At 44.1% G+C, this 17,055-nt stretch overlaps 2 protein-coding genes across 2 annotated transcripts in view; both read left to right on the top strand.

Moving 5' to 3' along the window:
- The first annotated feature begins 115 nt into the window (after nt 1–115).
- On the top strand, nt 116–11,843 carry iqub (IQ motif and ubiquitin domain containing). Its single transcript, XM_063912122.1, has 13 exons — nt 116–546; nt 1,701–1,811; nt 3,842–3,976; nt 4,496–4,663; nt 4,760–4,935; nt 9,100–9,255; nt 9,492–9,702; nt 9,966–10,141; nt 10,309–10,479; nt 10,707–10,883; nt 10,953–11,201; nt 11,321–11,506; nt 11,605–11,843. Exons 1-13 carry the CDS (start codon nt 375–377, stop codon nt 11,803–11,805), a joined length of 2,289 nt encoding a protein of 762 aa, XP_063768192.1. The 5' UTR covers nt 116–374; the 3' UTR covers nt 11,806–11,843.
- Nucleotides 11,844–14,083: 2,240 nt separating this feature from the next.
- Nucleotides 14,084–17,055, top strand: part of cadps2 (Ca++-dependent secretion activator 2) — a 158,997-nt gene continuing 156,025 nt past the window's right edge. Inside the window, 1 exon segment of the mRNA XM_063874216.1 lies at nt 14,084–14,694. Coding sequence (XP_063730286.1) covers nt 14,353–14,694 — 342 coding nt within the window. The 5' untranslated portion in view covers nt 14,084–14,352.

The following is a 17,055-nucleotide window of genomic DNA, read 5'->3' as shown; positions in this document are numbered from 1 at the left end:
CTTACTATCAGATATTCTAATCAAATGATCTGTCACTAAAATAAACAACGACCAAAAAGCTCGACACGTTTTACTGTTGCTATGGAGACGTGTAAACTCTGGCGTTGCCTGGGGAGCCGGGCTAACATTAGAAAGACTCCGCTTAGCTAACTCAAAATATCGATCCAAAAAGTACAATAAAACAAGACGACGTTTAAACGAGTGGCAGTGGACAGGGGTTTCTAAACTGTGCCACCGATATTTCACCCTGGCTCAGCGTTCTGGAGGATTTACAGCTCGTTTGTTCACTTTAGTTGACTTTAAGTGGGAAAGCTAACAAGCTAACCAGCTAACAAGCTAACCTAGACACAGCTGGTCGGTTAGCTAAAGCTGTCATGTCGGAGCAGAGAGAAAATGAAGAGCAGGAGGTGAAAGAAGATGAAGAAGAGGAGGAAGACACGGACATAAATGTTGAACTAGGAGGAGATACTGTAGAGCAGCCGCCAGAGGACGACAGAGAACCGGGGTGGAGAGGAGAGGAGGAGCAGGCGGACGGAACGACCTCAGGTGAGTTTAATTAGACTACAGGTGAGTTTAGATGGACTGCAGGTGAGTTTAGATAGACTGCAGGTGAGTTTAGGTGGACTGCAGGTGAGTTTATATAGACTGCAGGTGAGTTTAGGTGGACTGCAGGTGAGTTTAGATAGACTGCAGATGAGTTTAGATGGACTGCAGGTGAGTTTAGATAGACTGCAGATGAGTTTAGATGGACTGCAGGTGAGTTTAGATAGACTGCAGGTGAGTTTAGGTGGACTGCAGGTGAGTTTAGATTGACTGCAGGTGAGTTTAGTTTCACTGCAGGTGAGTTTAGATGGACTGCAGGTGAGTTTAGTTTCACTGCAGGTGAGTTTAGATAGACTGCAGGTGAGTTTAGTTTCACTGCAGGTGAGTTTATATAGACTGCAGGTGAGCATAGATAGACTGCAGGTGAGTTAAGATTGACTGCAGGTGAGTTTATACAAACTCCAGGTGAGTTTATACAAACTGCAGGTGAGTTTATATATACTGCAGGTGAGTTTATACAAACTGCAGGTGAGTTTAGATAGACCTCAGGTGAGTTTAATTAGACTACAGGTGAGCATAGATAGACTGCAGGTGAGTTTATACAGACTGCAGGTGAGCATAGATTGACTGCAGGTGAGTTTATATAGACTGCAGGTGAGTTTATATAGACTGCAGGTGAGCATAGATTGACTGCAGGTGAGTTTATACAGACTGCAGGTGAGTTTAGATGGACTGCAGGTGAGTTTAGATAGACTCAATTTCCAGGTCTTTTAGGATGTGTGCAGATGTGCTGGAGGCCGCAGAAGAACCTGAATCTGATCTGCATGACGGTTTTATAGAGCCTGGTAACACAGTAGACATCCGAAACCCGGTGGCTACAGGTGAGAAAAACAACTTTAGAAATCGGCCTCTGATATATCAATAATTCAACAGAAGAACATTTCAGATTCCGCGGCTGACGGTCGAAAATATGGATGATTTCTCGGTTACAAACGCTATGACCTTGAGGGGGACATCAGCATTTGAGAATCCATTAATAACTATTTCTAAACAGAAACGTATAGAATTGTATTGAAAATGACAAAACAGGTTTTTCTAAATCTAGTGATTGACATGTGTCCATTCCTAACTTCAATGTGACCTCCCTGACTGTGCAGATGTGCTGGAGACTGTGGAGGAAGCTGAAACTCAGGTGGATCTGCGCCATGGTGCCGAGCAGCTCAGAGAGCCTCAGAGGACAGAACATGTTGGAAACTCCACGGCAACAGGTAACTCGGATTCACAGGTATATCAACTACACCTTAACCTTCCCAAATCTGCTACCACTCATCCTCAAACACTTGATAATAACCTTATAAATAAAACTCTGTTCATGAACAGTAACCACAGAGAACGTCAAGATTAAAATGTGTCTTATATAATAAATGTTTGTTTCTTTATTTGCTTTTGCCGCAATAGAAATTTGTAGAAGTAAAATGTACTCTATTTAGCTTAAAAGTAAACATTTTTTGAAATAGTTCATCAGTCATTTAAACTATATATAACTATACAGTGCTGATTATACATGTTATTGTTGTGGTGGAATAACGGAAGGTAAGTCAGGTAACTAATGTGGATCCAAATAATAGTAAAGTAGTCTCTTAGGTTTAGTAAATGTGAAGAAAATAATCAAATATAAATAAAACAGTAACTATAATAGCAAACCAAACAACACTGTCATGTACAAACTCAATAAACGCAGGATAAAAACACTGAGTATTTGCGTTTCTGTATCAATCTTTTACATGAAGTGTATTCTGACTGATGGGATTCACTTCCTTTATCTCAATAATTAAACTCTGTTGATTTCTTCATGATAGTTTATCTGGTTTTGGCTCCCTAGGCACTGATCTGCCGACACGCTTCCTAACATCCATTGGACAGAGATCGCTCAATGTAACTTGAATACTTTCAGAGTGATAAAATGCGGCGGCACGGTACAAACACACCCCGACGAACGAATGCACATCATATTCATGTATTCTGGGTTTTGTAAAAACAAAACTAGCAGGATGTGTGTGTGAAGTGCAGTGAAGTACCTGAGGTGTGCTGTTTCCAGGTAACCTGACTCGGGAATCATCATCACACAACACGAGGAGCAGTATCAAGTTTCATAAGCAGACACAAAGAGATGGCTTTAAATCACACCCACACCCCGATGTCATGACGGGGAATAAATAGCGGAGGGGGAAAATCCATCAAAATGACACGACTAAATACGCAGGTGCAGGTTGTTTATTGGCACCCACAGGTAGATTTAGTTTGCAGATAAAAAGACATGGGATCCATCCTGACACACATCCATAAAACAACACAGGCATCTCATAGAAAAGCTCCCCCTGCTCCGTCACCTCCAAAGACATTTAAAAACACCAGCACAAACATGAGCATAAAACAGGCCTCTGTGAGACGACTTATTCCTTTGTGCGAGAGCTGCCGGCATAAAGCGGTGTCGTACCGCTTTGTTCTACTCTTTGGGACAACTAACCTCCTGAAGGAAGAAGCTGAGGGGGGGGGGGGTCATCGTGTAATTTAGAGCTGGATAACCGCTGTCTGAGGATCAGGGTCTCCAGGTTTAGCTGTGGCTCACCAATCAGCCGGTTATAAGGAATAAACAGTGTGCTCTTTACTCCTCAACTTTATGATAAACAGCATATTCAACACATGATGGTGACAGTGAGTTACTATTCTTCACTTAAATGCTATTTTTAGGTTCTTGTTTTATATCTGTGTACCTTTCATTGTGTTTATTTTGCACATGTTTTGCTTTCTCTTTTAATTTGCTATTTTTTAATACTCCTCCAACCTCAAACTGCTATCCTATAACTTAATTTATATCAGTCAGATAAAAAATAAATGGACATGTTTGCTTTCTCTGTTTTATTTGCTTATTTTTGATACTCAAAATCCAAATACACTCCTATAACTTCATATATATATTGTTCTAAAAATCTCACTCGACACCGGCTTGAGTTTCATAATCAGGATGCATGTCTTTATTATCCTTACAAGAATGGAAGCAGTCATCACATCAAGCATACGGTACAACGAGTTCCCCTAACAGTGTCCTTCACTTACCTATATACAGGAGAGGGCGTTACACCGTCATACCGCACTTCTGTGTCCTTGAAAGAGCACATTCAGTGTCCTCTCAACATACATACTGCACTCATAATATTTAAGTGGCTCAACACAAATACATGAAACGACCTTGATAAACTCCCAGTTTGTAACTGACTGTGTGTGTCTGTGTCTGCAGTGAAGGTGGTGCTGGTGCCGGAGGGTCATGTGATGACGGTGGCTTTCGCCATCGGCCTCAGCATCGCTCAGCTGAAGCTCCACCTCGCCAACGAGCTGCGGGTTCCTGCTGACGTGCTGCACATCTCTCTGGACGGTACGTCTGTTGTTCCTCAAATAAACGCTCAGAGATGTTTGTCCTTTCAATCATTAATGGTTCCCCTCAGAGGGGCAGTCAAACAAAACTAACCAGAGTTGTTTGAAAATATCTGATAGTACGTCTACAAGTACAAGGACTTTAGTCTGGTATCTATTGGTGCATGCATAAACACAGGAAGAGGAATTGAGTTGTAAAAAAATAGCAAATAAAGAGCTAACATACAAACGATTATACATTTAAATACTCAAGAATATAAATACAAAGCTAATGGTGTTTCCTTTCTTGCTTACTCTTCTCTTGTTAGACATTTTGCAGTTGTAAGTTATATAAATAATCCAATGAATACTGAAAAGAACCGTTTCTGTCGCAGTATTTCTAGAAAGTCGGTAGGAGTTTTCCTCGGCGTGTAGTGATGGTTAAAGGAATTGAGTAAAATGTACTTCTTTAGAAAATGACCAAATGGAAGACTGTTTCCAGCTCCTCCTCAGTCCTGTGTGTTCTTCCTGCGGTTTCCAGGCAGAGCGGTGGAGGAGCAGCAGAGCCTGATGGAGCTCGGCGTTCGGCCTAACGGCTCCACCCGGATGGAGATGAGCTCCACCGACCCGTCCTTCCACCCGCTGCGCCCCGTCCGCCCCCCCGAGCAGGACAACATGCCGGACGTCATCACCGTCAGAGTGCAAACAGGTGACTTACTCTCTGAGGGGTTTGGAAACAGCGTGCTGATTGTTGTAGAGGAGATTCTTGTTCATCTGAAGGCTTTAATGTCTCTGCGTCTCCCAGAGGAGGACATGTTCCGGGAGGTGGTGGTGGAGATCCGGCGCCCTCCCCAGCAGAAGGCCTTCCTGGGCGGATTCAAACACCGGCTGACGGGGGCGCAGTACCACCACGCCGCCGTGCAGACCCTCCCCAAGAGGAGACCCGACAGAGGGTTGGTGCTCCTCAGCCGCAACACACAGGTACAACACACAGGAACAACACACAGGTACAACACACAGGAACAACACACAGCTTTAAATAACACACAGGTACAACACACAGGAACAACACACAGGAACAACACACAGGAACAACACACAGGAACAACACACAGGTACAACACACAGGTACAACACACAGGTACAACACACAGGTACAACACACAGGTACAACACACAGGTACAACACACAAGAACAACACACAGCTTTAAATAACACACCGGAACAACACACAGGTACAACACACAGGTACAACACACAGATACAACATACAGATACAACATACAGGTACAACACACAGATACAACATACAGATACAACATACAGATACAACATACAGGTACAACACACAGCTTTAAATAACACACAGGTACAACACACAGGTACAACACACAGGTACAACATACAGATACAACATACAGGTACAACACACAGGTACAACACACAGGTACAACACACAGGTACAACATACAGATACAACATACAGGTACAACATACAGATACAACATACAGGTACAACACGCAGCTTTAAATAACACACAGGTACAACACACAGGTACAACACACAGGAACAACACACAAGAACAACACACAGGTACAACACACAGGTACAACACACAGGTACAACACACAGCTTTAAATAACACACAGGTACAACACACAGGTACAACACACAGGTACAACACACAGGTACAACACACAGGTACAACATACAGATACAACATACAGGTACAACACACAGCTTTAAATAACACACAGGTACAACACACAGGTACAACACACAGGTACAACACACAGGAACAACACACAAGAACAACACACAGGTACAACACACAGGTACAACACACAGCTTTAAATAACACACAGGTACAACATACAGGTACAACACATAGTAACAACACACTTTGAATAACACACAGCTTTAAATAACACACAGCTTTAAATAACACACAGCTTTAAATAACACACAGCTTTAAATAACACACAGCTTTAAATATATTGCTGCATGCTGCAGACCATTTACATGCACAGCAACCTATATGACACACTGCAGGAAAAGCAATGTCCGAAAAGACATGCCTGTATGAAGATGAACTGCTAGTTTAATTCATAATTATCGTGCAGTAAAAGTCAGAAGTGGCATAAAAAGAAGGTGTGTGTGTGTGTGTGTGTGTGTGTGTGTGTGTGTGTGTGTGTGTGTGTGTGTGTGTGTGTGTGTGTGTGTGTGTGTGTGTGTGTGTGTGTGTGTGTGTGTGTGTGTGTGTGTGTGTGTGTGTGTGTGTGTGTGTGTGTGTGGCATTTAAAGGTCACTCATTACCGCAGACATGGCCCTCATCGAGGCGTGAGACAGAACATGGCTTCATGTGCAGATGAAACCGTCTCATTAGAGAGAGTTTAAATGAGCTTCAACAGGAAGACAGATGCTCCGTGACTCTGCTGAACACTGCGATCATTCATCCAAAGAGAGAAGAATCTTAATGAAACACATCTTACAATGACTCTCTAATGTAGTTCAAGGCAAGCTCATTTATGTGGCTTATTTTAACCACAAGGCAATTCAAAGCGCTTCACAAGAAAACATCAAGACATAATCCACATTAAAGAATAACATTTCAATCCTGTTGAGGTTATGAAAACCAATATCATGCTAATTAAAACACGCTCACATACAAAAAGACAGGTGGAAAATACAAAGATGAAATGACCCGTGCCGTTTCACAATAGTTATTTGTTTAGTAGAACTTCACGGCAAACCTGGATTTAAAAGAACCTGCATTTTTCTGGGAGTTTTTTCCAGATATATGCTGCAAAGAAACTCAACGTCTCTTCTGAAAGTTTATTTTATACTCTGAAGACTCTAAGCATATCCGGATGGTTCATAACGTGGCAGAACATCGGACATTTTCCCCGCCCTAAACCATTTGGTGCTTTATTAAACAGCCATAGCATTTCAAAGTGCATTCCACAAAAGACAGAAAGCCAGTGTTAAGACCTCCAAAGCGTTTTCAAACATTTAAATCCCGATATAGATGTCGTGCTTCACTGGGGATCATTTTTCAAATCCTTCGTCTCTATTTTAATTGATTTCTTCTCTTATTTCTAAGAATAAATGCAGAGACTTCCACCAGAGAGATATCCCTATTGTTCGCCCGCCTTTATCGCCCACATTTCTTATTTTCAAAGGAATGCCTGCAGCTTTTGTTGCTGCGCGAGTCCAACTAAACTTTAACAAGGCCATGAAATAGCTAGAGCTTCTCAGATGAGGACAGAGTAATTATCAAAACAGACAATCAAAATATCCCAGCCCTGACCGCGACACAAAGCCAAGGTTAACTGCTCTCATGCATGTTTTAAAGGGACCCTGTTATGCTCCTTATCAGGTTCATTTGGGGATTTCGTGCCTCTACTGGGACATGTTTATATGCTTTAATATTTAACATAACTTAACAGATTGTTTCCCAGAAATATGTCTGCCAAGTGTGGTGGGGACATGTCTGGAGTGTCCCAGCATAAATGAAGCCAATGGAAGTTTCTGTTTGTAACGCGTGATGTCACTGAGATGTGGCGCAAAATCCTAGATATGGAAGTATGAAATGCTCCCAGGTAGTAAAGGCTTTAGAATCTCAGGAAATCCTGCTGTTTTTATCAGAGAGCCGAGTTTCTGTTTGCTGTGCTGGTGTAGTTACACACACACACACACACACACACACACACACAGAGACACACTCACTCACTAATGACGGTGGTGGACTCGTTACATGAAGACACGTCGCTGCAGTAATGAGACCTGTGTGTGTGTGAGTGTGTGTGTGTGTGTGTGTGTGTGTGTGTGTGTGTGTGTCCTGCTGTCCCTCAATCTGTGGCCTCATTATCCTGCTCTCTGTCTTTACTCCCCGCTCTTTTACAACACATCGTAAACTATCCGAGGTAGTAAAAGGATTTTTAAAGATATTAATTTGTGAATCGGGATTTATTTTTCTTCCTTTTCCCAACAACTCCCCTAAAATATACTCAGCCCATAAAAACAGTAAGATTTAGGAGAAAGGGAAACGCACGGAGCATAAAAACAGTGGCCTCTGGACTCTGTTCCTCTACAGTAGTAAACGGGGGGAGCTGGTGATGCTTTTTAAAGTGCATTGCCGTCTTTTTTACACAACACACACAACTCACAGGAGTCTATATGATCACGTTGGAATAGCGTTTCACTAATACACCTTTAAGTTTGTGGGAAATGTCCGCATTAAACCGGAAAACAAATCACTTTGCATCACAAAATGAGGACAGATTTAGCAAAACTGCAAACCGTGAGATAATCAGGCAAACTTCTACGTTTACTTTTGGTTTATGTGGGGCTGTGGCACTGGATCATTCACCTGGATAACTTTTATTTCTGGTAGGGCGTCTGTTTTGGAGTTTGGGCACTGCGACTGCTACGGGAAAAAGACCAGAAAACAAACAAATGTATAAAAAGAAAATGAAACACGAGAAAATCAACCTGAAGCAGAACAAAACCTCCATTAACCTCCTGCAGCCCGTGACCTCCACATGTTCCCATCCAACGGACAGCTGATCCATACCAGCAGACAGGAAGCTGACCCCCCGCCCCCCCCCAGGAACAATCACAACACTTTCAGCCCCTAAACCTTTTGATATATTACCTGGTGTGAGGTTGATTCATTCCTGACATATGTGCAGATTTTTAACCAATATATCTCTGTATTTTTAAAATGTTAAATGTATTCTAATCATAGAAAAAGTGTCATTCAGAGCCTGAAATACGTTATCTAAAATAAACAGATGTGTGGGAGGGACTGCAGACGTAAATAAGCCACCAGCAACATCTGGAGTTAAACATAATTGAAGTTAAGACTCCTCAGCATGCATTCATAATATTTATACAGCACTTTTCCCAGTGCTCAACGACGCTTCACAAGAAGTTCAAATAATAACAAAGAAAACAGTCCTGAGCTCAGGAGAAGACGGGGGTAGGGTAGAGGATTATGGGTTGAAAGCGAGAGAGAACAGGTGAATTTTCGGGGCTCTTTGAAGGTCTTGAGAGTGCTGGCATTTTGAACGCAACTCAAATCTTCCTCTACTCTTCAATAGTTTCCCAAAAATATCCTCGTCTGTCTGTGTCTCCTCAGACCGTGGAGCTGAAGTCCGAGGCGCAACAGTGTCCCGTCGACGCCTCCACCCAGATGACGGGGATCGGCTGCTACGTCTCCTGTGTGGACGACAGGCTGGTCGCCCCTGGCAACTACATCACAGCTGACCAGTACCACGAAGAGAGGCTGAGAGCTGTGAGTGATTGGGATGTGATTTTAGGAATTATTTCTGGCCTTATATGTGGAAATTATAATTTAGTAGCATGAGTCTGCATACTAGTTCAACATTTGTCCTGATTGTGACACTGGAGGAAAGGTCAGGGGTCAGCGTGACCTCACAAAGCGGCAAAAAGTCAAGAATTAATACGCCAATTATGAAGTAAAATGTACCAATAAAGGATCAATGAATTGTTTGTCTGGCTCCCATCCAGGTGACGGTCCTGCAGACGTTCGCCCGGCGCTGGCTGGCCCAGCAGGAGGTGGACCGCGTGAGGAAAGACCGGGACCGGAGGCTGGCCTGGCTGGAGCTGCAGGAGAGGAAGAGGAAGGAGGAGAAGGAGGAGCAGCTGAAGGACCGGAGGCAGCGCTGGATCAACCCGCAGAGGAGGGAGGACTTCAACCTGCTCTACCACGCGCTGGAGAGTGGGTGCAACGAGACTTACCGATTCACTAGTTAAACAAATACTTTATAAATATCAATCAGTGGAGGGTTAACCGGTGTGTGTGTGTGTGTGTGTGTGTGTGTGTGTGTGTGTGTGTGTGTGTGTGTGTGTGTGTGTGTGTGTGTGTGTGTGTGTGTGTGTGTGTGTGTGTGTGTGTGTGTGTGTGTGTGTGTGTGTGTGTGTGTGTGTGTGTGTGTGTGTGTGTGTGTGTGTGTGTGTGTGTGTGTCCGGTGTGTGTTTCAGAGTGGAGGTGTGAGGAGGAGCAGCAGATTAACTCGTCCCTCAGAGGAGCGGAGAGGAAGGCGGCGCTCTGCTCACTGCTGGAGAACGAGACGCAGCTCATTGCCGCCATCGGACACCATCGCATCGCCGCGCAGAACAACAACTACGACAAAGTGGTCAGGACCCTCCTGGACAAGGTCAGAGGTCACTGGGATGTGACGACCATTACTATTTTGAGTAGAAAAGTAGTAGAAGTAGTGGAAGCAGGAAGGCAGAGGGACAAGTGATATTTGTGGTATAGATAAAAGATGGTGTTACATCAGAAGCGTTATTGTCCGTATGACTAACGGTGTGTGGTGTTCAGTCGGCGGCTCCTCATCAGTGGAGAGCAGCGGACGGCCGTCTGCTCGAGAAGGTCAGTGAACACATCATCAGAGCCAGAGAGCTGCGAGACCTTTACCACACCCTCAACCTGAACTCTGAGAGCCGGGAGCAGAGAATGGAGCACCTGCTGACACTCAAACACACCGTCAAGGTACACACACACACACCTCACACACACTGAAGCTCCTCCTGACACTCTGTCAAGGTACACACTAACACCTCACACACACCTGACAACGTTTTAAAGTCGACCCCATTTCTACAGTTGAGCATAGCATGTCAGTTTATAAATACCCTTCAAAATAAAAGTCTTACCCCACATTTAATGCCCTGTTTGTCCTCCCTGGTATCATGAAGCCCTTTCTCCTTCTTGGTCAGGAGCACGAGTGCCAGCTGACCCGGGACATCGTGGATTTGATTGACAGGGAGGTGGACCTCATGAGTCGGCAGGTTAAAGTAGCGAGTCTGCAGGGGCTGAGGAAGAGGATCTCCACCCTGTTCCTGCAGTTCATCAAAACTCCAGCGTTTAACCCCGAGGTGGCCAAACACCTGAAGGTGAGCAGAGAGCCTCTAACGTCTGTGGAAGCTCTCATCACACATAACTCTCTCTAAACTCTCCCGCAGGTTCCCCAGGACCCGTCTCAGCTGAAGAACGACATGTTCCAGTGCCGTGGTTGCCAGCGCTACCTCCAGTCCTCCGACTTCAGCCCGACGGCCGGAGCCCGTCTGAGCGGACGCTGCCGGGACTGCACCGGCCTCGACAACATTGCCCGATCCCGCAACGACTTCTCCTGCTACCGGAACATCCTGAGGAGGCTGAGGAGCGACGAGCTGCGGCTCAACCAGGAGGCCAAGATCCCCTTCCTGCTGCAGGTACCAAAACCTCCTTACACCCAAAACCAGGGTCAGGAACCTCCTGTTTTCAGTGTGCAAATGTAGTTTCTGGGCCTTGGGAAAGAACTCTACACAACCCTGTGTGTGTGTGCTCTTAGGTGGAGGACGTGCGGTACCTGGTGGAGGTGGTGTGGGCGTCCCGCTCCTCCCTCCACGGCAGCGGCGACCTCTACAACCTGGTGTTTGTGCGCTGGGAGCGACGGAGGGCCTGGAGCCCCTGGAACTGCATCCTGCTGTCCAAAGAGGAGACGTCCGCTCACCTGGAGGTGGAGGACGTCCACAAGGTCCGTCCGTTCAACATTTACACTTCCTCTCCACCTCCTGTTTACATCTCTTCTGTCTCTGGATTATCGTGTGTGTGTGTGTGTGTGTGTGTGTTCAGGCGTACGAGACGACGTTCCTCCGCAGGATCGAGCGCAACCACATGCTGGCGCGCCGTCACTTCAGCAGCATCCCCGTCATGGCGGAGCACCTGGAGGCTGAGCCGGCCGCCGACGCACTCGGCAGCCAGCTCGTCTCCAAGCCTGTCACCATGGCGACTGGCAAGCCCACCATCAACACCCCACTGGGCTCTGCTCGTTAAGAAACTCCCCACTGCGTCCCTCTCTCGCTCTCATCTTCTGTCACTCTACAAACATCCTCCAAAATAAAGTCCATGATGGTCTTAATCCGTTATTCTTTACTCGTGTACATTTAGTCAAGGGGCTTTTATTTTGAAAGTAGGATGTTGTGAGCTTTACACACTTGGAAACCCAGGGAGTAAAATAACCCCGAAATACATTTTACAAACCGTCTTAAGGAGTGTTTTCAAACTGCGTTGTAGCTTAACCTTAAGAGATGGTGGCCTGCGTGCAAACGCGTTACAAGCTGTGTGCGTCACTTTAAAGTGTCCCCCTATCCGTTGTGTTTCCAGCTTCTTGCAGCGCTTGCTATTCACAGTAATTTCTTCATGCAGCTTTTAGTAAACACTACATACGTGTTGTCAAGGTGATGAAGATGTTTCTTCTCTGAAACAGTGCACGCATTTCAACAATTTGAGCCTGACAATTTGAGCAAATAACAAATGAATTGCTGTGTTAAATTGATAGAGTTCCCATGTATGTGCAGCTTTGTGTTCGGTAAAGGACTGATGGAAAGCACACAGCTGTACTGGTGAAGAGCTGGCTCGCAGGTAGACTGTGTAATAAAGAAAGGAGAAGAGAGGAAATGCAAACTCTAAGACACCTCACCTTTAAAGAAAAAGTGAATCAGTCCGTAGTTTGAACTCTGGACATCCTCTGACTTTAGAGGAGCAGTTACTGCAACATTTGAATACAACATAAATAATGCACACAAATGAAGGTCTACTTTACTGAATTTAATTATCAGGTTTATGTCAATTTAGCTGCAGCAGAAGCGGTAAATCACAGTCTGGATTCATGAAAATATGACAGTAAAACGAGAATTATTACACACATTTTGTTTATGTGTGTGTTGCCTTTATTGCTCTGTAACTCCTTCTATTTAAGACTCCAATTAAGACTAGTAAGAGTTGGAATACACCAGAGAAACCCTGACCTCTAGTGGCCACTGTGTCTCTAAATACTACATGATATGTATATAAACTGTGTAAAATACACTCTGATATCCAAAAGCTGTGCTCCCGTGCTGCAGAAGCTTAATTTGTTGTGATCAAAGTGGACAATTGTGCTTATTCAAATGTGTCTTTCATGTGTTTAGGATGTAGAAATCCCTATTTACAGATAGATTTTTGTTTTGGACATGATGAACTGATCCTGTAGACCTCATTTGGATATTCTGCCAAGATTATTTTAGTAAATCTACTGACTTTCTATCTGCACTGAGGTTGTACATCTTTAAATGTGTTTCTCTGCTCCAGCTCAAACACACATTGCTTCCCCTTCAGGTCAAAGATCGTCTATTTGAGAGGAGGTATTACTCAGCAGATTAAAAACGTCACCCTACTAACCAGCTAAAGCTGTCAGACAACATGTAGTGGAGTAAAAAGAACAATACATAGTCTCAGGATTAGAATCGAGTTTATTGCCTAGTAAATTTTTATTTGAAGGGATTTTGCTTCAGTGTATGCGTGCATACATCAACACAGTAGGAGGAATCAAATGTAAACATGCATTAGGTTAAAGCAGGGGCGGCCAAACTTCACCGAGGGCCACTAGGTAAATGATGTCTGATACTTGTCTGAACACCCTACACCACAGCTCTCCATAGCGTTTCATTTATGTTGTTGGCAGTGCATTCCTTAAAACAGAAGTTTCAGATTGCTTATAATAAGAGTTAATATGAAGGGGATATTTCAAGCTTGTTATGGAAATAAGTAAATGGGCTTGTTTTATAAACTGTGTTGTTAGAAACATTTTTTCAACTTCAATTGACTGAATTTGTTGTGTAATAAGCTCAACTTTCGTAAATAAAGAATAATAAAATATATTTAAAACATATTATAAAATAAGGAATGAAGTTTAAATGAATCTCAAAAGTAAAATATGTTCAGTATATCAGAATTTAAAGTTGGATGCCTTTTAAAGAAGTATTATTGTGCAAAGATGTGCAAAACATATATAGAGGATATGTTCAAGGTTTACTTTACTGAAATGTAATCGGGTTTTGAAAACCCAGTCAGAGTGATCCCTCGCTGTTTTTCTCCTATCTCTGCAGAACATTAACATACCAACTGAAATAAACATTTATATTTTGTTGTGTAATAGTTTGTATACACTGTCTGCACAAGAGGTTTTTATAAACCCAGTCAGAGTGATCCCTCTCGTGGTATTTCTCCTCTCTCTGCAGCTACAGGTTGCTCACCTGTGTCTGCAGGAGCGCTCACTCTCAGAGCGCGCGCTCACAGCAGCGGTTCCGCGCAGCCATTCCAACACATCACATTCGCCGCGGTGCGTCGGAACGAAGCGCACGCGACGACAAACCGCTGAATATTAGCCGTTAAAACCGGTGGGGAACCAACCGACGTTCATTTGGCTGACGGTACCGAACACTAACGGCTGAACGGAAGAACCGTTGGTGGGAAAAGTGCACCCGTTAACGCCACGTCGACTAAAACAAACAAACTCTGACAGGTGTTTCTCTCTCACTCTTTTTCTCGGAGTTTCCCACCATGCTGGACCCGTCCTCCAGCGAAGACACGGGCGGGGAGTCCGACCCAGAAGTTGTGCAGGAGGCACCCAGGAAACAGGCTCCTTCTTCGGAGGGGAAACGTGGGAACAACCGGAGGAACCCCACCGCACCTGGAGCTGCTGTCCCCGGGAAAGGTGCTCAGAAAGACTGCAGCACTACAGGTGGAGAGGGGGAGGAAGAGGAGAGGAAGGAGCGTGAGAGGATCCAGAAGGAGGAAGAGGACAGGAAGACTAAAGTGCAGATTTATGTGTTTGTCCTGCGGTGCATTGCCTACCCCTTCAACGCCAAGCAGCCCACTGACATGGCCCGGCGGCAGCAGAAGGTGAGAGAAACATGCACCAAGACACCAACAGAAAATGTGATGTGACATTTTCTGTATTTGAGAAACATCTCCAAGTGCTTCAAGAATCCTATAGATGCATCTTCAACCTACATTATATAGAGTCGAATCTCCATTAGAAATAAGTCAATTTAAAGCATACTCTCTTACCTGACACAATGCCTCCCAACAAACAACAAACCTTTTAATATGTCTGCAATCATATGCACCTTCTGATCAATTCGGCTCATATTACATCCACCATGACTTGATTACTTTAACAAAATTGCTCCTTTTCTCTTTGTTTCTCCTGTTGCTTCACACACACACCTTTCAGAGTGACCACCACCAGCATTATGATCCAGCTGTTAAATTGGACATGTATCCTGTGTTCTTATTGAAATTAATGCAGAATTGAACCATCCACTTGACTTTTTAAATGCTGTGTGTCTACCTTAAATGTCCACCTTAAATTGAATGAAATCCCAAAGGAGTCTGGCATATTGGTGAAGACATTCGTGGGAATCAGGAGTATGTTATTAAACACATGCTCTTTGTAGCTTTTTTAATTTAACACTCTAATGAACCCCCCCCCCCCCCCTGTAACCTTACAAATTAAAGCATGCTATGCTTTGTGTAGCTTCCATTAAATTGGGTAAAATCCCTCATCAAACCACCACCCTTAAAACTGACTTCTTCTGGAAATCTGCTTGGTATAATCCATGCTATAAGCCTTTTAAATGCAATCAAAATAACAGTAAAACTGACCCGTTTATCTCTTTAGAGTGCTTCCCTTGGGTTCATGAAACTGTGTGTTCAAATCTCTGCACACTACACAGGTAGAGCTGCTTAAGTACGCTTTATTTACTTTATTTATTTATATATTTTCCATGCACTGGATGGCAGGATGCATTGAATCTCCATCCTCGGCTGCATTTCATTCAAGGACCGTCAGCTGATTAAGTGGAAAGCCCTCCCCTCCCCGGGTTCCTTCACGTTATATTCACATAAATGCATTTGTTCTGCAGCCTGGACCTGCAAGTTCTCACTCAATAAAACGAGCATGGGATGCCAGTTCTGGTTCCCCGCTCGGGGAGCTTAGTAATGAGCGTCTCGGGGTGTCTGATTTCAATAAGCAGAGACGCCGTGTTTCCATCCAGAGCTTCTGTGTGTGTGTGAGAGCGATGAATCTGCTCCGACAGAAGGCAGACGTGGGAGTTTATTTGTGCAAGTTCAGAATATTAAACCCATGTCCCGTTAATAAGACAGAAACTTGAGATCCAACACGAGGAAATGTGAGAGTATTTCCTCTCCAAGTGAGTCTGGAAGTCCTGCTTCTCCCGGCGCTGATTCATAAATAAACAGAGTGTGAAGGCTTCAGAAAAACGTGGTGATTGATTTGTTGTCTCGCAGAGGAAGTGGAGTTCCTCGTGTTAGTAGTACTCCCCCAGTGGGAGGTTGGAGGCGGGAGGCGAGTCTGTGTGTTGCTGGTTTGAATCCCTGGACTCCTGCCCAGCTCTGGATCACTGCAGGACGGAGGAATCAATAAAACACACTCTCTGCAGGGCGGGGGGCGGGGGGGTTATCTGCAGAGGAGTAAGTCATCCAAGGGAAATCTGACAGGAAGCAGATCTGAGGACAGCCATTGTTTTAGTTTTTTATTGGAGTTTCCTCACAGCAGTGCTCTGCTTTGTACACCATCACTACCTGCAGGCGCTTTATGATGATTTTCAGCTGCAGAGATTAGTCGATTGACATTAATCCCCGACAGCTTCACATAACCCCTTATATCTTGCATAAACATGGTGTACTTTTTTCCTGCATTGTACCTTTTTTATGCACGGTGTCACTTCCTTGCTTCTATTGTCCTACGTCTATTGTGTGTAGCAGTGTTCGAGAAGCATGGCACTTTGTAACTTTTGTAAACCTTGTAGTGTTGTAGCATTAAAGTCAATCTTCCGATAAAATGTCAAGAAATTCTATATTCAACAACTTAAAGGTGGGGATTTCCTGCTTTCTTCTCCGTTTTTATATCAAATTAAAGTAAAATATCTTTAGTTTTTGGACTGACAACACTCATCATTCTCAGATATCACCTTGGACTTTGAGAAACTTGGAGGGACATTTATTTTCTGAATGTTCAGCGCGTTGCTCTTTGTGACGCAGCCTCTTCAGAGCGTCAAAAGAGCTCTTTCAAGTCTCTAATGCTGTATTTCTGACATCAATAGACCATCTAATGGGGTCATAGATAGAATAATCAGCACATTCATCAATAATGAAAGTAATCATGAGCTGCAGCCCTAGCGTCTTTTATTTTGAAACCTGGAGTGTTGACAATGACGTCTACTGTGACCTCACGTCACC

The sequence above is a fragment of the Eleginops maclovinus genome, chromosome 2, assembly GCF_036324505.1.
Source record: "Eleginops maclovinus isolate JMC-PN-2008 ecotype Puerto Natales chromosome 2, JC_Emac_rtc_rv5, whole genome shotgun sequence".
Classification (NCBI taxonomy): Eukaryota; Metazoa; Chordata; class Actinopteri; order Perciformes; family Eleginopidae; genus Eleginops; species Eleginops maclovinus.
This window is presented reverse-complemented; position numbering and strand designations above follow the sequence as displayed.

Excerpts from the sequence above, each read along its gene's own strand:
- iqub (XM_063912122.1), top strand. The coding sequence starts at position 375 with ATGTCGGAGCAGAGAGAAAATGAAGAGCAGGAGGTGAAAGAAGATGAA. Across the intron at positions 10,480-10,706 it reads CACTCAAACACACCGTCAAG|GAGCACGAGTGCCAGCTGAC; the intron begins GTACACACACAC and ends CTTCTTGGTCAG. Across the intron at positions 11,202-11,320 it reads AGATCCCCTTCCTGCTGCAG|GTGGAGGACGTGCGGTACCT; the intron begins GTACCAAAACCT and ends GTGTGCTCTTAG.